General features: G+C 35.8%; 3 protein-coding genes and 1 long non-coding RNA gene across 6 annotated transcripts; all 4 read right to left on the bottom strand.

The window, feature by feature from the left end:
- Positions 1-3,248: 3,248 nt before the first annotated feature.
- LOC116347778 lies at positions 3,249-6,309 on the bottom strand. Its single transcript, XM_031778505.1, has 8 exons — positions 5,891-6,309; positions 5,695-5,811; positions 5,400-5,584; positions 4,996-5,299; positions 4,790-4,932; positions 4,504-4,678; positions 3,530-4,429; positions 3,249-3,469 (listed from the first exon to the last, which is right to left on the bottom strand). The coding sequence occupies exons 1-8, from the start codon at positions 6,023-6,025 to the stop codon at positions 3,263-3,265; spliced, it is 2,166 nt and encodes a 721-aa protein (XP_031634365.1). The 5' UTR covers positions 6,026-6,309; the 3' UTR covers positions 3,249-3,262.
- Positions 6,310-6,650: 341 nt separating this feature from the next.
- Positions 6,651-9,100, bottom strand: LOC116347775 (trypsin-1-like). 2 transcript variants are annotated; one of them, XM_031778494.1, is made up of 8 exons: positions 8,823-9,100; positions 8,713-8,749; positions 8,513-8,638; positions 7,989-8,206; positions 7,893-7,924; positions 7,642-7,827; positions 7,310-7,382; positions 6,651-6,958 (listed from the first exon to the last, which is right to left on the bottom strand). In XM_031778494.1, exons 1-8 carry the CDS (start codon positions 9,076-9,078, stop codon positions 6,852-6,854), a joined length of 1,035 nt encoding a protein of 344 aa, XP_031634354.1. In that variant the 5' UTR covers positions 9,079-9,100; the 3' UTR covers positions 6,651-6,851. The 2 variants fall into 2 exon arrangements, with proteins under 2 accessions (XP_031634354.1, XP_031634355.1); XM_031778495.1 differs by lacking the exon at positions 7,310-7,382.
- A 395-nt stretch (positions 9,101-9,495) lies between these two features.
- LOC116347776 (trypsin-like) lies at positions 9,496-14,143 on the bottom strand. Of its 2 annotated transcripts, none has more exons than XM_031778496.1 (12): positions 13,741-14,143; positions 13,575-13,678; positions 13,278-13,482; positions 13,100-13,198; positions 12,388-12,632; positions 12,252-12,294; positions 12,034-12,159; positions 11,659-11,864; positions 11,437-11,600; positions 11,332-11,373; positions 9,730-9,802; positions 9,496-9,609 (listed from the first exon to the last, which is right to left on the bottom strand). In XM_031778496.1, exons 5-12 carry the CDS (start codon positions 12,623-12,625, stop codon positions 9,506-9,508), a joined length of 996 nt encoding a protein of 331 aa, XP_031634356.1. In that variant the 5' UTR covers positions 12,626-12,632; positions 13,100-13,198; positions 13,278-13,482; positions 13,575-13,678; positions 13,741-14,143; the 3' UTR covers positions 9,496-9,505. The 2 variants fall into 2 exon arrangements, with proteins under 2 accessions (XP_031634356.1, XP_031634357.1); XM_031778497.1 differs by having other exon boundaries at positions 9,730-9,792.
- Positions 14,144-15,072: 929 nt separating this feature from the next.
- On the bottom strand, positions 15,073-15,818 carry LOC116347791. The gene is made up of 2 exons (XR_004201716.1): positions 15,688-15,818; positions 15,073-15,601 (listed from the first exon to the last, which is right to left on the bottom strand). It is a non-coding gene; the product is annotated as an uncharacterized LOC116347791 (long non-coding RNA).
- Positions 15,819-21,723: the final 5,905 nt, after the last annotated feature.

Raw genomic sequence — 21,723 nt, 5'->3', positions numbered from 1 at the left:
TATCTAAAAAGGCTTCAAGTTAGCCGATGAATTAATTAAATTTTATTCTTGGTTAAAATAAAAATAATAAAGCGAATGAAAAACATCTCGACGTTTTTGTGTCCTATCAATGGCAAGTCCGTTTGTTTGAGTCCAACAAATCAGCGAGTTTATTCAAGGCATTTGCAACGATACGAAGTTCATGAACGATCTCCGGATTATGACGGCAAGTGCATTCTGTGTGGTTTCCATTGACGTCAAAGTCATCATCCATGCCAGTGGACATTTGCATGACGTCGTCATAGTTCTGAAAATCAAAAGTTAATTCATTTATTTTTGTTCTCTTCGTTTTGGCCAAAACTTTGAATGAGACCGGTACTTACATCCAAATCGATTGTGTAATCATCGGGCTTGTTTGGTGTGCTACCACAGGTTAATCCGATGATCGAATTCCGATGGTCTTCCGAATTGGCTGCGTCCAATTCATGTGACTTGCTCAGTAATGAATCATCTGTTGTTTGATTGCTTGAACCGCCTGCAACGTCTGATGTTTTCTCCTTTTGTTGCTTGGTTACTTGACTCATGTCAATTCCATCATATTCCGGTTCTGGTTCCGTATACAATTTTTTCAATTGGCCTTTCTTCTGTGGCACTGTTTTCTGTTTCGTTCCAGCAACTTCGAGGATGTTTTGTAATCCATCAATTTCCGTTCGAAGCTCATTGCTCAATTTGATGACATCCACTGATGTCTTGCTCATTGCCATTTCGTTGATTTTGCTGAAATTCTCAAGAATTCGCTTGCACCATTTCGATGAATTGGTACATTGTTCATTTGGTGCCTCTTCCACTTGTTGCATTAAAGCATTGTCTTTCTGAAATAAATAAACATGTTTCAGTTCAATAAAATATCAGTTTGACATTCTCACATGAAAAGTACCTTTGCCGCTACACCAACTGGCTTCTTTATCTTCATCGTGTATACCTTATTTCGTCGCTTCACCCGGTCCTTTGCTTCGACTTTCATCCGTGGAAATGGTGCCGGTTTCTTCTTCTTTTTTGGCTGTACGGTTCGGCGTTTCTTCTTCGGCGATGGTTCATAGTCTTCCTCGTCAAATTTGAAAATGCCGTCAAATTCGTCAAACTCTTCTTGCTCTCCTTTTTGAAATGAGTTGCGAATCCGGTTCAATGCGTCTGATTTGGCAGTACGACGTTTTTTTAATTGACGATTGGGCTCAGTTTCCGTGCGTCGATCACAGTCTTCGTCCTCGAAATTGTAATCAATTGGCCCATCGCGAGATTGCTTCAAAATCACATGGTCTGAGTAAATATCGCTTGGTCGCTTTTGTCCTTTGCGCGAACCATCCGAACAGCTCTGATTTGACGTTTTTAATTCATCAGCGCGTGTTTCACGACTACAATCATATTCTTTGTACTTCGTTGAACTGATAAGATCGAATCGATTGTTTGATTGATTTGAACCAACTTCTTTCGCATATAAAAACCCGGAATGGAATGGTGCTCTTTCAACAACATCTTCTTCGTCGCTCGAAGAGTGTTTGAGACGGCGGTCATGATTTTTCTCTTTCATCCATCGATTGACTGCATCGGCATTTGATTTGAATAGTGACGTTTCTCGATTATCAATGTCCTCCCACGAACAAACAAGAGGCCAATTACTGCCTGGTCGAAATTGTCCTTTGTGAAGTGGCTTCATTTGACCGAAATCTACAGGGAGTTTTTCAGTTAATTGCAAAAGGTCCGATGGAGTCTTTGGTTTTTTTTCAGTGTAACTCAGGTCATCATCACTTTCGGACGAATAAAACAGTCTCCAATCAGTGTTTGGCCGCATGTAATCACACGACTCCTCTGAACCTTCGTAAAATGTCGATTGAACAATATCACTCGATTGGTCCTTTTGCAATTCAAAGCCACTGGACATCTGAAAACGTTTACACAAAAATTAGATTTTTTATTTTTTAAGATCCAATTTGCATTCTGCTTAATTTACGGAAGTTAGTTCCGGTTACAATGATATCAGGTTAAATACAATGAACCATGTTTGGATTCATTATAAGCTTACCGTGTCAAAGCCTTTTGTCTCAAATGGCAGAGTGAATTTTTCAGGGAGACACTTTTTCAATTTATATTGACTTATTTTGGCATTTTACAATCTATTACACAATTTTCTTTGAGCACAAGATCTTTGCCAATATTACTTGAGTAAATTGGCGAATAATCGATTATAATGAAAAGCCTCGTTGTTCTATGTCGATATGATCTAGCCCGGTATGTCGAATTTCCTCTTAACTACCAGTTGCCATTGCCACTTTTACCTGGACGACTGCCTTTCTTCAAGCGTTTGCTGTATTTTTTGGCGCAAGATTTGACAGATGTATGCGATAAGAGAGCGTCATTATGCACACATATTTACGCTGAGTGTTCATGTATGAGAAGAATGTGTGACCTGTGTTTCATGCGGTGCTATATACGCGTAGAATGGAATCTTTGATGCATATTTGTTTATGAAATATTGTATCGGTTCTAACGGATCTCAAAGAAGTATAATGAAAATGAGTTCAGCATCATGAATGTTGGATACTATAATGTCGATGTTTAGACAAAATGTAAACAAATTGGCTCTGCCTAGAAAATAAGAAACTTTTTATAATTAAACTCGTACCAAGTTTGGCTTTAGTTCCAGGCGACCTATAAATAAAAAGAACACAATGTACCCCATTTAATACGCTTTTTTTTTCTCAACAACAATAGATTCAGCAAATTTATTACTGATTTTTATTTAAATAGAGTACATTTAGGATTAAATTAATTTTTAAATAAATTGATAAATATTTTGGCAATAACATTTTGATTTTTACATAACTACTGCTTTTATGTGACATTTTATGATATTTTTTTTCTAATTTTTTCCATAAGTTTTTGGAGTTTCTTTTTAATTTCTTCTATTCAGATCTTCCCTTTTTCTCGCTATTTTTTGGCATAACTACTGTAAATTATTTAATAGAAATTGACTTTAGAAAATAGTCAACAATGGTAGCTTTTGGGGAAAATCGAATAGAGTTTTTTACATACATTTTATGATGATTTTTTTCGTTCTTTTTTCATGCCAATTAATTTCCGTGAATAAATTAACGAGAAATCACAATGAATCTAGCCAATTTGACTTTTGACAAGTGATTGCAATGCATATCTCTCTGGGAATTTGAGTGATATTTACATAGGTTTGTTTTTTATTGACTCTGGCCTTCTATAAAAAAATGTGTGACTATGTTTGAGCGATGTTCTTAGATGTTCCGCAGTAGCATTCGTCTATAGTTCGATCCAAAATGTTGACTTTAGTCGCCACTTTACCAATATTCTGCAAATAATCTTCAACCATTCGTTCGTTTCTGCGACAGTTTTTGCACTTTTTGATGTTTCCATTCGCATCGATGTCATCGCCATAATTTTCGTTGTGTGAGCCCTGATTTTCCTTTAAAAATGAAAAAAAGGGAATAACATATGAAATCATATAAATTTTTCCAAAACTTACATCATCTTCTGGTTTTGGTTTTTTTGCAGCGGCCAATTTACGATATGAAAAAATGGGATCGCGACGCATGCCACTTTTTGCCATTTCATTGATTGTCGATGCATTTTGTAAAATTCTATCAAATTTTGATTTGCTCGCAATTGCGGTCGTTAAACTATTTGCTGTTATGCTAATTTTTTCCGACATCTCTCCATCACTTGAGTTTGTATTGGACACAAAATCGACTAAAATCACATTTTTATCATCTATTGTTGAGTTCCCTCTTTTTCTTAGTGGATTGAGAATAGGTGCCACTTCATCTTTGCGCTTGAGCGGTGCTTTATTTTTGGATTTTTTTGGTAGTTCAATGGGATCAAAATCAAATTCGTCCGATTCATTGTTGGCCAACTTTTTCTTAGCCATTTCGGATGCACTACGTTTTGGCCGTTGCACCGGTGATTTTTTCACATCTTTTTTCTGCGTTTTAACCGTTTTAGCCGTTTTAAGGGCCACCGTTGATTTCGCTCTTTTGACCGCTGCTTTCGACGATGGTTCGATTGGAGTAGTTGATTTGGCGAGCATAGATTTTGTTTTCGATGGCAGTTCACCTTCATCACTCATATCAATGACTGTTGAATCTTTGTCTCTAAGTTTTCGTTTCGGTCTTTTAACTTCCGACGCTTTTTGAATGGTTTGCTTGATCAATTCTGTTTGTTTAATCAGACTTTCGGATGGTATTTCATTTTTCGTTTGCGAGTGGAATTGGTTTCGATTGGAATATAGTGGTCTGCGTGTTTCGTATTCTATCGGAATGAATTCAATCACATCATCATCGTCGTCAGACATTTCTACATCGGATGATGAAACTATTTCCGTTCTTATCTCAACGTACTCATGTAGTTTGTCGGCATCGATACCCAGCTGTAAGGAAGATAATTAGCATAATGAGATGATGTTCATGAATAGATTATGTTCATACAAAATACACCGCTTACCATTCTGACAAGCAGTTGATTGAGTTGGTTCTTCTGGAAACCACACATGAACAGCATTGTGATGACGTTTGATTTTTGCAGACTAGCCGGCGCTACTTCCATTTCCTCGACATTTTCAAATCGTATCCGATCGCTTAGTTCAAATGATATCATTTTCACATATGGTGTATCATCTCTAGGGCAAAAGAATTGAATGATTGAATTTTCAGTTCATTTGAATTTCAAGTGCCGGAGATCATTTAAAATCAAAATCCACCGGAGATCATTTAAAAAAAACATGACTTACTCTTCGATCAGCACTTTTTTAATCACAGACGCTTCGATGACCACTTTTAAATTGGTGCCATTACCAACATTTCCATTGTTAACGTCGTACGGAATCCAAAATTCAATTGAATTCTCATTGAAATGTACAAATCGTTCATTTTTCTGTCGATAAAAATGAGTACATGTCAAAACCTTCGGTTCGAACGAGAAAATCGTTGCACTTACCGCATCACAATCGATGACTTCATCACCGAATCGCAGACCCCAAACCATTTCCGAATGGATTTTCTGTTGTGATAACCGCCGATTAAAATGGTAGAGAAACCATTGCATGTCCACAAAGTTATTTGTAATTGAAGCAAAATAATCTCCCCGATTGTCTGAAAGCAATGGAATATCTTGGAATATTGTTGGAAGCAATTTTGATGGTCCGGCTTTAGCGTGCTCACAATAGGCATAGACAATTTCCAACAATATTTGTTGCATTGAAATTCTACTGGCAATGACGAGGCATTGCGCACACTTTTTCCTGAAAAAAAAAGAAACCAAAAGATCAGAATGCAAATGAATGCAGCAATAAAACATCGTTCAGTCATTGATTCCATCCGAACATAGACAGTTTTACTTACAACCGTTCGACGTTGATTGGAGGGACGGTACTCGGCATGTTCTTTACACACAAGCGCCACTGTCTCAATACACCGTAAAGTAACTCAACATGCGCACCTATGGCCGGACATAATTCGCACAATAACTCGCTAATTTTTAGGAAATACTTATCAAAACCAACGGATATTCGGTGCTCTGTCAAAATCTGTGGAATGATTCAAAATTTATGAGCTCAAACCACATAGAACACCATACTATACTTAGCGAAATGTGCAAAAACATTAAAATGATCGGCAAAAAATCGGTCAAACTCACCGTTAACACTCTCAAATGGCTGATGAAATCTTCTTGGAAAAGGCTAATCTGTCCGTAACACAAATGTTCCGCCATATATTCCAGAACCATAAAGAGATTCTTCATTGAAATTGACTTCTGCTCAGTAAATGATGCAAATTGATTAAAAAAAGTGACACTGTGAAAAAATGTTCATATGAAAAATTGATGTTTTTACCATATGTTTGCGATCCGAGCATTTCTTCTGCAGAGTCTCTAGTCCTGTATGAATTGTCTCTGCTCGTTCTTTGATTGTGGTCGGACTTTCCATTTGGCTGGCCATCTTCATGTCGATTTTCTTCTTTGTCGACATGACTTACGATCACATGCAATAAATACGATTGTTTTGATACTAATTTGTATTATGCGAACGACATAATACAGAAAATATTGTCGAATTGAATTCTGATCGTTGGAATACGTGAAAAAATAAACAAAATAACGTAAAATCTATAAGTAGAGATTAAATGTCGACTCTCACAAAATGATACTTAATGACTTCATCTAAATAGCGGTTCACAAACACAGTTGTTTAGACAATAAATACGAAGTACGTCCACTTTGCTAAACAACGTAAATAGAAATGATTGCGTATTTATTTGTACACTGAACACACATTCCAGTCGCTCTCTTTCCAATGAACGTATGACAGCTGTCGCAACTTGACCTCAACCAAGAAATTGCGAACTTGACATTTATATTCACCACGGTGAAACAATTTGAATTTTATTGTTACGTCACGCAATTAGTTTATATGCATTGTTTGTTTCATTGTATACGCAATTTTTTATTTTTGATGAGATTTTTACTGTCGCTTAGTTTTTGAAATTGCTTTTTTGGATATTTATTCTTATTATATTTTTATATTGATTTTTTTTCATCGTTAAATATCACACAAATCGATCCATTTGGCTTTTTGTTTTAATTTTTTTGTGCCTTTTATTATTTTAGTACTTTTTTTATTTTAGTTACTATTTTATTGTAATTGTTATTCTTATTCTATTGAAATGACAATTGGGATATTTCATGGAAATTGTATGTAAAAAATAAATAAATTAGAAAACAATGTTTTTGTTGTTATTTTCCTTAATGCTAATCTAACTGCCGATGTATTATTTTGATTGAATTTTAATATGTAGTTAATTTTTACAATAGCATCCTTCGTGAGTGTTTTTCTTTATCCAATTTAGATGTTTCGTTACACGTGTATAAATGCCCGGGAAATTTGGTCGAGCACAGCCCATTCCTAGAATGGTAGAGAAAACATTGATTTTATTTATTTTTTCCATTACCATGAATTATTTTTAATTTTCGTGACAAAAAAAAGTATTTCATCTCTTTTTACTTTTCCGCACTAATGAGCGATGAGATGAAAATTCTACTCTGTTTACGTTAAAATCACAAAACATAGCATTATTATTTTTTTTGAATATTATTTGCCTTTCTCTTTGCTATAGTTTAAAATTTTGAGGTAAGTCAGACAAAAAAATTCAAATTGTGGGAAAATATAATTTTCGTCTCACGGTCCATGAGTCACATAGCTGCAGTAAAGTATTTAGTATGAGAATGGAACAAGTAGGTGCGAATCGAAAATTACCAAACGAAACAACCCCAACGATTTGATAGCGTTTATCTTCTCGTAAGACCATAAGTGGTCCACCACTGTCGCCCTTAATAATTGAAAATATATAATTATAATTGTGATAATTACTGTAATAATTGGATGTGAGTTAAATTTGAGAATGTGAAAAAAAGACAGTGTAACTGATATTTCAAATGCCATGTGTTTTTCGGAGCCTGCGTGATACAACACACATATTTGCATTGATCTTTTTTTTATTACATCTTTCATTGATAGTCGCCATCAATTTGAGAGTAGTGTACCATATGACAGTTGATTCAGTTCCATTGTTTCTTGAATAAATGTACCTGACATGAATCTGCTTTGCCCTCTGGAAATCCGGCACACATCATGTATTCTTTATTCAATAGAGCCGATACATTTCTGTATTGGGTGTGTTTAAAGCACAGATCGTTAGTCATAATTGGTAAATTGACTTCTTTTAATATGCACGATGAATTACCGCCTTCAGCGGTTGTTCCCCAACCGGCTACCTGGCCACACAGAAAAAAAAATTCAATAAATCAATTTATTTACGAAAATAAAAGAGAAAACATACAATTCCATCCCGTCCATTATAGTCTGAAGAATCTGAAATGCATTCGAAATAAATAAAATAAGATATAGCTATTGAAAATGATGAGATTGAGCTTACCATTGGTCTCTGGCAAACAGATTGGCTTTATGAATTCGCTGAATGGTACTGGATTCGACAGTTTAAGCAGCGAAATATCAGTTCCAAAAATGGGCATGAATGTAAACGATGGCGTTGTTACTGAGGCCACGTATGACGACCATTCGTTCTTGCCGGCTCCGCATTTGTCGTGCGTGCCGAGTACCACCTTTACATACCGTTTTGTGAACCAGTTGAAGCTGAAAAATCGCAAAGAAATAGAAAGAACATTAAGATTTTTGTGGTTTTTACTTAATATCTTCCCTCTTGATCAGAGAATGTTTTGGAGCTACGCGGATAGACTGACTGGCAATCAGCGGTTTTGTTACCACGTGTGTATATTGTATTAAAGTAATAGAACAGAATAACTACATAGCTTATAAGTTGCCAGTAGGCGTATTTTGGCAGCTCTAATACATTCTCTGGCTTTGATATCTAATTTATGGACAGTGTCCATTGGACACCTATCGGCCACAAATAAAATCCAGAATTGTCACTATGCTTACGAATTAGTACAATGAGCAGCTGTGATCACGTGACGTTCACTGATGAGAGTACCGCCACAAAATGATTGACCGCGGTATGTTAATCGTGCCATCCAAGGATGCTTATGCGGTGTACTCTCACGGCCACTGCAATAAAAAAAAAGAAATCAGAAATGTTTCGAAAAAGAAATTTTTTCAAAAAAAAATATTATTTAATTTACCCAACGATTTTAAACCCTCCCTTTGATAATCCGCAAGCTGAAATGGTTTTAATGAAAGACAATGGTTTTAATGAATTTTTATGAAATCATATTATATTTGTGAAACTTACTGCAATCACAAAATTGATTATTCTCATTGTCTTTCGCGGTCGGAATCAACGTATTAAAAACTTCCCAAAGCGGTCCCACTCTTGAGCTACGAACTGCTGATGTGAAATTCGTCTTATTGATTTGAATTTCCATCGCATTTGTACCGCTGAAGTCGTTTGATTGCCCGGCGATCGCATGTCCAAATGTTGTGAATGTACAAATTTGCCATGCGAAAACAATGATTACAGAAAAAAATATTGACTGACTGAATGGCATTTTGATGTTTATCGGTCGAGCTCAATTTGTTGAATGAACGATTTTAAGTGTGATTTTGATATACTAATTTACAACTATGACCAAATTTAAACTACAAGTAAAACATCACAGAATTGGATCGAATTTTATGGTGAACAATTTTTTGGAATTTACTACAGTATTTCCGTAATTAGTCAGAGACGGGACGTGTGTCTCTTTCTACATTTCACACTGATTTGATTTAAATTACTAACTGAATTTGTCATGTAGGCACATTTACTTCACACCTCTTTTGTGATCGACAATTGGTCAATAGAAATGACCGATGTATCTTAATTACAGTTAATGACTTATTTGGCAATTTGTATGGAATGAATTCCATTCAACGAGTTACAAAATTTACTTAAAACTATAAATAATCGACTGGTTTTTCTACTTGACTAGTTGATCAACGGCAATAGCATGCGTCGCGTGTATTTTGTCGAATCCAATTGAGGTATCGTGTTACTCTTGTATAGACACCTGGATAATGGGATCGGCCACAGCCAATACCTGCGAATAAATTAAAGAAATGAGTGAAAAAGCAAGTCAAAAGTTCGAATTAATGCATTAATTTATTTATTTCATGAAATATCGATAAAAATAATAACTTTTAGAATAAAAAAAACATACCCCATGAAACAATTCCAGCAATTTCGTAGCGCTTGTCGTTTCGTTGTACCATAAGAGGTCCCCCTGAATCACCCTTAATAATTGAATTTAATTTGGTTTTGATTTAAATAAGTATTGAATCCTATCATTTGGCACTACTTGCGCCGTTCATATGAAGCCAAAAATTGATTTATGTGAAAAAAAACAGAGACTAACAGCAAATGTGCCTTATTGATTTTGTATGAGAGTGAAAGAGAGTATCTCAAACTTCGCCATGTCCGTTGTATTAACAAAACCTTAACACATCTCTATTACGTTTATCAATTCAAAAATCAAGAAGGAATGACGTTCCGATATATACATATGTATCGACCATCTATCGATATTTGATTTTCCATGAGCCAGAAATTGCGCCAAATGACACTGTTGAGTGTTTTCCTATTCAAATCTTAAGTTTGGCATATTCTTTAGCTTCATTTTGTGGTAGCGTAGCGCTCGCTAACGAACTAAAGTTAGCGACTGTGTGGTACTCATTTTTTTGAGCAACCGAAAAGTGTACTGTGCCGACACTCTTCAAAAAGCTAATTAATTTTAATTTTTTTCGTGCACATATTTTGAGATATTATTTAGTTGATATCGGCTGATGTTGCCATTCTTTACAATCAGAGCATATGAGAAACATATCGGTGAAAAAATAAATAAACAAAAGTACTGATCGAGACCCAATTAGACCTTTGTTTGAATGAATCTGCAAAGGCCGGAGCAGCTGATTGTAGCTAGATTGTGGTGGAAGAAATAGTACTCGATAGCAGCTAATTGTAGCCAAATAAAATTTAGTGAAAGTTTCGTGTGACAAAAATCTACTTGAGACAATCGATTGTGGACGAGATATTGTGGTATTGAATTACTTCATCTAGCTCGATTTGTTTGCCAATGTGCTATTAAAAATTGCTATTCACTTGCTTTTACCGGATTATGGTCGACTGTTGCCTGTGCCGTTCGTAAAGACCTGCACTATGAACGAACGTGTTCGTTCGAAGAGTCGAAATCTATATTCGTGTTCGTTCGCGTTCCTAAAGAAGGCTACTACGTTTGAACGCGTTCGTTCGTAGAGTAGAAATTGGTATTCGTGTTCGTTTGCGTTCGTAAAGAAGGCCACTACGTTCGAACGCGTTCGTTTGCAAGGTGGAAAGTGTTTTTCGCGTTCGCAAAGACTGGCACTACGAACGAACGTGTTCGTTCGCAAAGTAGAAATTGTTATTCGTGTTCGTTCGCGTTCAAAGAAAACCTTTAAAAGAACGAACACGTTCGTTCGCAGAGTAGGAATTGTGTTTCGTGTTCGTTAGAGTTCGTAAAGAAGGCCACTACGAACGAACGTGTTCGTTCGCAAAGATAAATTTCGTTTCGTGTTCGTTCGTTTTCGTGACGAACGCGAACGAACAAGAAAACGAACGCTCGTTGACACATCTATACTGAGATCAAGTAGTGCATACAGTGGTCTTTGTAGAAAAGTAAAAACACAGAGGCGAAAAATTGTCATTGGACAGTTGGACCGATATAACCGTGAAAATGAGACATTGAATTTGACACTTGATCAACGCAAAAGCAATTGAATATAATTACCTGACATGAATCTGCTTTGCCCTCTGGAAATCCGGCACACATCTATTCGAAAACAATTCAAATATTAAGATAAATTTTCCAATAGAATTTCCAATCTATTCTCACCATATTCTCTGTCACCATTCCCGATGCGTAGCTACTCAACTGAGTACATTCCAAATTTGTGAGAATTGGAACTTTTACTTCATTTAGCACACATGTCTGTGTTCCATTTTCGTCCGTTGAACCCCAACCAGCCACAACTCCTTCTGTTCCAGCATAATGTAATGCTAAAAATGACATAAAACGATTTTAATTTTGTGATGAAAGTTTTGTCACATTACTTACATCTTCTGTTTGGCAAGCAAATGGGCCGAATGACTTTGTTAATTGGCACCCGATCGTTGAGTCGAAGCAGCGCAATGTCATCGTTATAATTGCCAATGTTGAACGATTGCGATATGGCTCGTAATACGTATCGGGCTTCTGGTAGTGCATTTGGGTCACATCGATCATGCTCCCCGAATGTTACTTTGATAAAAAACCACACATAACTAAAGGAATTGCAAAAAAATATTTATGAAATTCGGCGTTAATGAACCCAAATAAATTAAGTTTATAAAAGACAATACACAGACTGAATGAAACATGTTGAAGTAAACAGAAATACCAGCCTTAAAATTGTCTCATTTTTTTGGCCACAAATAGTTTTCATCCACTTACTTCCTGACACAATGAGCCGCACTTAGTACGTAACGGTCATTTATGAGCGTACCGCCACAGAAAAATCGACCAAAAATTGATAATCGAGCCATCCACGGATAAACATTCCTAACTGTCTCCTTTCCACTGCAAATAAACGTTCAAGATTTATTTTTATTATTTGTTTTGATAAATTAGATGAATTTTTGTTGTTAAATGGGCGTATTTTGCATCCATACCCAACGATCCGAGTTTCAACATCATAGTTTCGTTCGCCACAGCCTAAAAAAATGAAAAAAGGTAGAAATTTAACACAAAATCTATCGGAGAATGAATGTTTCCATCAAATATCGAAAACAAAGTATTAAAACTTACTGCATCGACATCGACTTGGTGGCGTGTCATGTGATGGTGGACGATTGTTAGTAAATTCAGTCATTGCCATACTGACAAGATATTCCCAACCAGCAACAAATCTGTTTGAGCTTGACCCAGATTCGATTTCATTTGTCACGGTTGTATTGGCCGCTTGTCGTTCAAATAACGACCAAGCGCTCGATTGACATGTCAGCACAATCCAAATCATCGGCCAAATCTTATATGGAAACTGCATTTTGGCACTAGAATAAGGAAATTTTTTTATCAAGTCAATTTGTATTTTGATGCAATTAATCAAAGATTTAAATTCGATCGAACCATAAACAAAACAAAAATCTCTTCGTACGTCCTCATTTACCTAGTCGTTCTTTATATTCTTCGATAGAATCGAACTCTATTTATAAATCTCTATTTCTCTCTTTTTCCCTCTCACTCTCTTTCTATCACTCAATGGCTCTTTTCCATCTATTCTTTGTATCTCTTCTTTTTTTGACTCTTATTCAATTTACTATTATAAAATATTCACTTATCTACTCCCGATCTGAACTCAATTTAAAATCCTATCAAATACTATTCTTTTTCACACAAAAATGATGGCTAATTCGCCGATAACATTTGAATTAAACTGAAGAATGAAATTTGAAATGCAATGACTTGATGAATAAACTAATTTTTCCCACACTCTTTTACTGGCTCAATGCAGGTATACCTTCTCTATGCATGTTTCAGTTGTTGCTTTGATATCGATTACATTCCAAAATCGCTTAATTACGAACAGTACTTAATGAATGTTAGTTGTCTGAAAAACCTATAGGTTTATAGAGCCAACAAATGCAATTAATAATTAGTAAAATTCATTTAATGAAAGACAAAATGTACACACGAACCTGTTATACAGCTCAACTTGCGGAGTTTGTCGATTGAATATAGCCGAATCGTGTCGACTTCCTCTCTCCTTCTCTCATGTTTTTTCATCTCTCTGCATATCTCCCTCCTACTCTATATTTTTCTGTCTTTCTTCTTCTCCCGCTTTCAGTATACCATACCTTCCATCAAAAGACGTTTACCGTTGCCCCGGAAAATGTCACAAATCTATCGGTCAAAATGTGAATAAACAACATCAAATCAAAAAATTAACGTGTGAAAATATTGCCAATTGGAAAACAAATCGATTGATATCTTACATCGTCTGATCGATTGAGGTTAGAATGCTCCGATTGGTGAATTCACATTTCTGTTTCCGTGATTTCACTCAAAAGACTTTGATATTTGTCGATATCATTGTGAACTATTCGGAAAAAATGTATTTTCATAAAATTATTATGTTGGGCGATACCAATATTTGTTTACTTTGTTGTTGTTGATGCTGTGGTGAAAATGAACAGATCCACGCGGCCGGCATAATATATAAACAATCAACTGGTGAAAAGTCCGGTGTGAATTGAAATATTCCAATTGGTAAATAAAAAAACTATGACACAAAATGGATTCTATGTATTCGACACAAAATGGGAAAAATCACATCATTTTTACAGCTTCATTCGCAGAATTTCTCTTTTGGTTGGATTATTTGAAAAAGTTTCTTCTATAGCAAACTAAACAGTTTTTTTCTTTCATGACAATTGTGTAATGGATACGCCGTCACGTAGAACAAATCAAAGAAACACGTTCCGTACATAGACTGTTCCGCTGTTCAGTTGAGGTACCGTTGTTGCTAAAGCAACACACACATTATGCATACAAGCATAAAATAGCACTGACAACCGTCTCGGCTGCGGTCAATGCAAACAAATACAATCATACACAGAAAATCACGCCACACTATATAGTCAGTCACATAGTCAAGGCAAACTATCACTGGACAGTAACCACTTGCGCAAGTGTTAGTGAATGCGCTTAATTGTATGCAAAAAATCGTCCAGTTTCTCCATCTCTCATTGTAGCCCCATTCAATTCAGTTTTTTATCTCTCTTCAACTTATTTTAACGTGTGCAAAGCACGATCAGTATGGAAAATCATACATTTTCCTTTAAAAACAAATATTCACAAAAAATCATCCTTCTTATTAAATTAGTAAATATTTTTGTTTGCACTGTCAATGGAATATAAAAGCCGGTCGAAATAAGATCAAATCAAAGACTCTATACTTTTTCAAAGGTTTGATAGTGAAGCATACACACAAATGTCGACAGCCGTCATCTGCGTTGGAATTCAGTGCGAAACGATATACGCACATTCACACAGACGGTGCCAATTCAGAAACATACAAATATGTGTTTAAACTCCGATACTATGCACTACAACAAACATACGATCTTGTATATCGATAGCCGAATTCTTAGCCGGCTATTTCCTTCTCTGTCTTCACCATTCTATCTCTTTTCGTTCATTGATCAATGCGGCTTTGAAGTGCCATGCATGTTTTGCTCCAAACAAGAGACAAATGTCTAAAGAAATGAAAAGAACTTATGGTTGGAAGAATCAGTTTTCATTTTCAGTCAATATTTATGCTAGATTTTGATTACAGGAGAAGGTTCAATGGATATGTTTTATTTTTATTTATGAGACAAGCCTCTCTTTTTTCTCTCTCCCTCTCTCTCTCTGTGTAAAAAATACAACGACAGGCTTGATACCACGAATAGTATTGATTCCCAATATATGAAACGCAACAAAAACAGCCAATTTTCAATCTCAAATGTTCAGTTTTATTTGCATAAATTTCCAGAAAGAAAAACCAACAATTCAACTGAATATGCTTTAGTTTCTGTCCATCTGCCATGGTCTTTCTGCCAAGGTGTGCTTCCTTTGATGTCAATTTCATAGTCTATAGGCATAAATGACACCGTCACGCACAAAAATCAGATTCTGTTTGATCATTTCGTTGAATTGGTCATCGGTGAGGCCAGACACACGGCAAACGCTTGCTTCATGGTGATGCTCTTGTTGAATGTGTGCATCGAATAGATCCACTCGGATTTTATATTCACAATATTCGCAGAGTCGTGAATGCATTCTCAATACATGATTGGGCAAAAATTCATTTGGATATTTAAATTCACAATATCGACACTGGTGCTCTTCGAGTTCATGCTGTTCCATCGCCCATTTCGGTATATCCACTGAACAGTACTTACAACGCAACCATACTTCTTTATCCGAATCGCTATCACGATCAATTGTTTTACTCATATTGATGCCTGTTGAAATTTACCTAAAATGCACGAGTTTTTTTGCCATTAGAAATCACATTGCGATTTCTCCAAGTAATTATTAATTTTTTTGCAAAGAGATACGTACCAAAATTGTTTTTCGAAAGTGCTATAACGGGCAGACGTCAATTAACAACTGTCGGGTGCCAAAGAAAATACGCTGTTTTCCACAATGCGACTTTTATGACAGACAGTGGCTTTCTGTATGTACAATTTACATCAAAGGGCAAAGCGAGAAAGAAAGCGTCTCACGAATGACACAATACATACATAAATGTCACAGTATGCGACACTGTACGCAGTGCTGCAATTGTTTGTTTAATTTTTAATACAGCGGACCATGTCGAGAGAAAAAGAAACAATTATTTATGACTGTATCAGAGTTTTACCACAAGATAAAAGACAATTTCCAATCCGTAATATCAAAATTGGGAGAACAGAAAAAGAGGGTAATCATAAAATCTTTCTATTTGCAATCCCTTGCTTGATATTTTCTTTACCTTGTTGTTTTACGAAACCATGTCGCTGTAGAATTTCCTCCATTGACAAAACCGAATACCAAGCTCAGCTATTTTGATCTCTTCAATAATTCTATTTGCTAACATCGAACTAACCCTTGAAACGTGTAAACTTTCACGCCTTTGGTGGCATCCGTATATTTACGTTTTTAGCTAGAGACTGACTTCTTTTTTACTTAATGAGTGAACTGTCTTATTTTGGAAGTTCCAACAAAAAAAAAAATAACCTTAGAAAAAAACCAAATTTACATTATTCCTTCTCAGTCTTCAACCATTTGACACAAATAAAGATGCATACAAGGGTTAAATATTATCTTTTCCATAAAGGCTTCTTATTTAGATCAACAAATCGAATATGAACAACATATGTAAAAGACAACAAATCGAATATGAATGAAAAACGATGACACTGGATTTATTTGAGTCTCAATGGGTCATTTATTGTGTGCTGAATGTTGATCAACATTAAAATACCGAAAAAAGTGTTGAATGTTCAAATTTAAATGCAACATCTTTGCCACGATATACTGATAGTTGAAAAAGGCAGTGCCAATGCTTAGTGTGCATTAAATCACATCAACACAAATCAATTGACAAGTTAAAGCTGAGGAATGAGAATGCATATGTTTTGTGAAAATTCAAAACAATCGAGTTCGTCATCAAAATGAATTCTGATTCAGATAAAAATTCAATAACACCTAAAAATGAACAGCCATTGATTTTTAAACGATAATTCCCATTTATTCAATTGCATCTTAATTGAAATCATTAACCGAAGATCTCAAACTGATCTTCAATTTGAATACCACGAGTGAAACTTTTTTCTGTACAAGAGCGCCACCTTTATACAACGCGGATGGCATATGTCGCGACTCCGGGTGTATGTGTATGTATTTTGCAATAGAATGTTCTCGTACATGGTACTTCATACATTGTGACGCCATTATTCGTCCATTTGGTTCTCGTGCGCACAGGGAGAAGTTGGCTTCTTCCTGTGTAATTTTTTTCTCAATTAATTGAAAGTAGTAATTCGTCAAACGTGAAATTCTGGCAATTTTCGAAAGTTTTTCATTTACACTGTCAATTCCACAGTAAATATCGATTTTTCTCAATTGCAGAAATGCAATTTTTGATAAATATTTATTTTTGCATTGCGACACAGCAAAGCAAAGCAACGCCATCATGATTATTCCTGGTAAAAGACGCCAAGTTTAAAGTAAGAATTAAACATGTGCTTTGCACTTTTTTGGTAGACAATTTTAGACATTTTCCGAACTAAATATGAATGATTATTGAGTTAGCAGTTTTTTGAAGGTGGTTTGAAGCTACCATTTTCGTAATGTTTTTCCATCTTTTCATGATCGTAAAAACTTCAAGGTTGGCGCTATGAATACACCAACAAAATTTAGTTTGCTATTTCTACTTTTTTCAAATCAAATTTTCTAGATACCGGCGAAGCTAAAATTAATTTATCCAGTTTTGGATCGATTTTTTTGAAAAAATTTCATGGCAAATTGGTTGATGGCTTGAAAGTTGATAAACAATATGTTGAGAATATGTGCTCTGAAATATTTGGTTAGTTTTCGAACTTTTCAGAATTCAATTGCCACCTATTGCACTGATTCTGTGTAAATTTCCATAAGCAAACAATATCCAATAAGAGCTGAAATTTCTTGCCGCTTTGCTTTTTATATGATCCTGAAAGAGAGGTGGATAAAGACACAGAGAAACATTAGAACACACAAACACACTCTTCTCTTTCACTCTCATACAAGAAGCAGCTGCGCTAAATTTGATGGGATTTTTCAGCTGATTGAAAGTATTTTAATGTCAGAGAGAAACATGGAACAAAGAGTTGCTCCTTACGAAATAAGATTTGAATGAAAGAAATGAATGTAAGAAATTTCTTTGTTAAGCCTAACAAACAAGTTGAATGAAAAAAAATGTGTTTGGTTTTATTTTATTTATTCAAGGGGCAGTAATCATCGAAAGGCAGTGGAAACAAATGCAAGAACGCAGTGTAAACGACCGACTTGTCAATTCTTAACGACTATTTTGCTTAGCCATGCACTTTTCGACTGCATCAGAAGTAGCGATTGTGTGTTGCATTGAAGTCTGCACACACACACAGGTGGCACGCTCATTTCAACTTGGAATATGGAATCACCTACATGTGTTGGTGCCAAAAAGATCGATCCCATTGGCCAAAGGTATACGGTGATTTCAATGTATTTCGCGTTTGATTTAAGACCACCCCCATCGACAGGTTTTATATCGAACATTAGGTCTGCAGTCGTCAATCCGAAAAGATCACATTTTCAGCTGCTCTTTTACGGAAAAATCGCAGTTTCAATTTAAATACACATTTGCAATTAAAGTACAAATTTGAGAAAAGCAGATACATTTTGAGGAACGCATTTAAGGATTTGGTCACATTTCAGGTGATTTCTCTGCATTTCTACACGCAGTTTTGAGCGAATTTGAAGATTTTGTAGTTGATATCAAATCATTTTCTGAATTGATGTAGTTCTCTTTGAGATTTAAAGATTTTTCTATGAAAATCAACACAAAATCATAATAAAAATTGAGAGAAAAATGTGAATTTTAAAAAAATATGGAAAATTTAGTGATTTTTTTTAACGAATAAAAAGCTTCTTTCTTTTCTTGAGCGTAACAATGCGAATTCATTCAAATGCACGGTACCTGAATCGAATCGATTGTTCCTCAATGAAAATGTGATCAATTTTGTTCAGAACAAAGAGTGTATTCATTCGAATCATTCAATCATTTTTTAGAGTATCATTGTCTAACGCAATCATTTCATTCGATGTTTTTATTGAACAGTTAACAATGGCTGAACCGATTATAATTGAAAATCCTGAATTCAATTTTCACTTTGAGTTTCGAAATGTGGCATTTGCAAATGGTATTCAACATCTGTACCAAGGTGAAAAGCAATGTGACGTGACATTCGTCGTTGAGGGAAAAAAGATCATGGCACATCGCCACATTCTGGCGTTCATTTCAGACGCGATGGCGCATCTTTTTGAAACGTTGCCACAATACAAAGGAGTTGAAGGTAAATTTGAATAAGATTTGAACAATTTAAGCAAATTTGAGCTGAAAATTGGTCGGTGATCTTTATTTTCTCAAAGCAATATGCAACTGATACCCGATTTTCTTTTCTCGGTGTCCATTCAAATGTGTTTTTTCTCTTTTTCTCATTCGAACAGTGCTTTGGGAAGGCGGTTCTTACGATTCGGCAAAGTACATAATGCAGTACATTTACCATGGCCTAGTCAAGATTCGTGTAAGCGCTAGGGGCAATTCACTTAAAAATTACCTTTCTATTATTTAATAATTGTTATTGATTCTTTTTCGGTTATTTTCGATTATTACGATTATTTGTCTATTATTTTAAATTAATTCTTTTCTTTTGTGATTCTCCCCTTAGGTAAGCGATTTGAAGGGATTTGTCGCCGCAGCCCAGTTTTTCGATGTCAAAACCGATCTTCAAGATTTGAATTTAGCGTCGATAACCAATGTGTCGGGCGAATACGTTGAAATCATTTACAATTGCTGGGGCGAAGAAATGGCAAACGGATTCCAGAAATTGTACACCGAACAAAAGCTTTTCGATGTGACAATTCTAGTCGATGGCAAAGAACTGAAGGCGCATCGTCATGCTCTGTCAGCCTGTTCATCGTACTTTGAAGCAATGTTCAGCGCAGCCGACATGGAACGACAAATTGAAGGTGAGTTTGGGAATATTTTTTCACTCTTCAACCAGATATAAAGGCATTTGCCGAAAAAACGAGAGTCATTTGAATGAAATGTGTCGAACATTCATCATTTCTTTTGAAACTAACATCCAATTGTTGTTGTCCCTTCATTTTTTCCCTCCTAAAGTGGTTTTCAATGACGATGACAATGTCACATATGACTCCGTGCAGTGTGTATTGCAATACATATACTTGGGCGAAGTGAAAGTCAATGACTTGATTCCATTCCTAAACACTGGTGAATTTCTGGAAATCTACGGTTTGAAGCGAGCTGATGATCTTCGAGCTAAACGTCCCAGCAACAAAAATGTGAGCTCATTCGACATGTACGCTGGTTCAAAGGACATCGTTCGCAACGAAGACAAAACAAATGCCAACGTGAAGACAATAAAGATTACACAGAAAGCATCAAAACCGCGCCGTAAAGTGGTAGAATCTGACGAGGATTCTGAGCAGGAATCGGAAGAATACAGTGCATTTGAGTCAGAAAGTGACAGCGATGAATTTGATTTGCCCCAACGAAAGCCGACGAAACCTCGTGTGGCGCCGCCGAACCGAATGACACGAGCTCGAATGCAAAAAATGATGCCCAATCAATGTCGAAATCGTAAAGGTGTTGCTGTTCACATTCCATCGCAACAGGTGAACAAAGTTCAAGGAAATCAAAAGCAATCAGCGGCTGTTCGTCAAGTCAAGCCACGAAACAGTTCGAAGCAACATGTTGGTAACACGAAACTCAATTTCACGCAAGAGGAAATTGACATAATTATGTCTCTCCGAATGAAACAAGCTCGTAGTCATATGAAGTTTGAGGAAAAAGATGCAAGCGAAGAAGCAGTCGACGAAGTGAACAAACCAACATACCAACAAAACGATTACGTTTACGATGAGACCGAAGAAGCTTCGGCATCCAATTGGAAGAAACCTGATGAGGATCAAAACAACAACAATCGACGAGACAATAGCACAGGGGACATGAGCCAAGGTTTCAACGAATTGTACACTGATCAATACTACTGTAACTCAGACGATGGTGCTGTTGGAGGCTATGTGTATGCACGCGAAGAAGGTGATTACGATAAGAATATGACCGAAGAGTCGTGGACTTATGGAAGTCAAACTGATGAACAGTCATGGGCAAATAACGATCGTACAACAGCATTTGAAGACGATATAAAAGCACCGGCGAAAAAATCTAATGATCAAACATTCAAAACAAAGCGCTCTGGGAAACTTGGTGTGGGAAAAAACGCAGTTCCGCTAAATGATGACGGTTTGTACTCTGCTTGAATTTGATTTTATCTAAAAAAAAAATATTACATTTTGGTTACACTCACAATAATCATTTTCAACAGATTATAACGTTGAGGCAATTTTCACAACAACAAAAAAAGGCGCTCACGCATTGGCTCTTGGTGGTAATTTTTTCATTATATGTTTTCGATTATTTTCGATTATTTTAAATTAAATCGATTCTTTTCTTTTGTGATTCTCCCCTTAGGTAATTTGTATTTGGTTAATAGAAGAAAAACTGGATATAATCGATATCAGTGCAACTTCCGCTTACCAGGGCCTGAGCATAAGCGCTGTTCCGCTTACGCTTACACAAAAGAAATCAACGGCGTCACTATGGCATGCCTGCCTTCACCTGATCGGCACAGCCATGCACCACGTTACTAAAACAATTTCCAATAAAACTTGATTTTGTCACACAATTTGGCATAATTTTTAAGGTTTTCATTATATATAGTTTAACTTTGAATCAAAAGCAATCTTTTAGAAAATAAGATTCGCTTAGAACTCAACATTTCATAATTTCGATGA

This window comes from Contarinia nasturtii, unplaced genomic scaffold (assembly GCF_009176525.2).
Source record: "Contarinia nasturtii isolate CC-2019 unplaced genomic scaffold, AAFC_CNas_1.1 Cnas_scaffold_2108, whole genome shotgun sequence".
NCBI lineage: Eukaryota > Metazoa > Arthropoda > Insecta > Diptera > Cecidomyiidae > Contarinia > Contarinia nasturtii.
The sequence above is the reverse complement of the archived record's forward strand: the minus strand, read 5'-3'. Positions and strand labels throughout refer to the sequence as shown.

What these genes read in the sequence shown, in the direction of transcription:
- LOC116347776 (XM_031778496.1), bottom strand. Translation starts at nt 12,625, where the DNA reads ATGCAGTTTCCATATAAGATTTGGCCGATGATTTGGATTGTGCTGACA. An exon ending in GAATGGTGACAGAGAATATG is followed by an intron (nt 11,374 to 11,436) that starts GTGAGAATAGAT and finishes GTTTTCGAATAG; the next exon opens with ATGTGTGCCGGATTTCCAGA. An exon ending in TGCTGGAATTGTTTCATGGG is followed by an intron (nt 9,610 to 9,729) that starts GTATGTTTTTTT and finishes ATTTATTCGCAG; the next exon opens with GTATTGGCTGTGGCCGATCC.
- LOC116347778 (XM_031778505.1), bottom strand. Translation starts at nt 6,025, where the DNA reads ATGTCGACAAAGAAGAAAATCGACATGAAGATGGCCAGCCAAATGGAA. An exon ending in AAAAAAGTGCTGATCGAAGA is followed by an intron (nt 4,679 to 4,789) that starts GTAAGTCATGTT and finishes CTTTTGCCCTAG; the next exon opens with AGATGATACACCATATGTGA. An exon ending in ATCAACTGCTTGTCAGAATG is followed by an intron (nt 4,430 to 4,503) that starts GTAAGCGGTGTA and finishes TCTTCCTTACAG; the next exon opens with CTGGGTATCGATGCCGACAA.
- LOC116347775 (XM_031778494.1), bottom strand. Translation starts at nt 9,078, where the DNA reads ATGCCATTCAGTCAGTCAATATTTTTTTCTGTAATCATTGTTTTCGCA. An exon ending in GGAGGGTTTAAAATCGTTGG is followed by an intron (nt 8,639 to 8,712) that starts GTAAATTAAATA and finishes TTTTTATTGCAG; the next exon opens with TGGCCGTGAGAGTACACCGC. An exon ending in ATAATGGACGGGATGGAATT is followed by an intron (nt 7,828 to 7,892) that starts GTATGTTTTCTC and finishes CTGTGTGGCCAG; the next exon opens with GTAGCCGGTTGGGGAACAAC.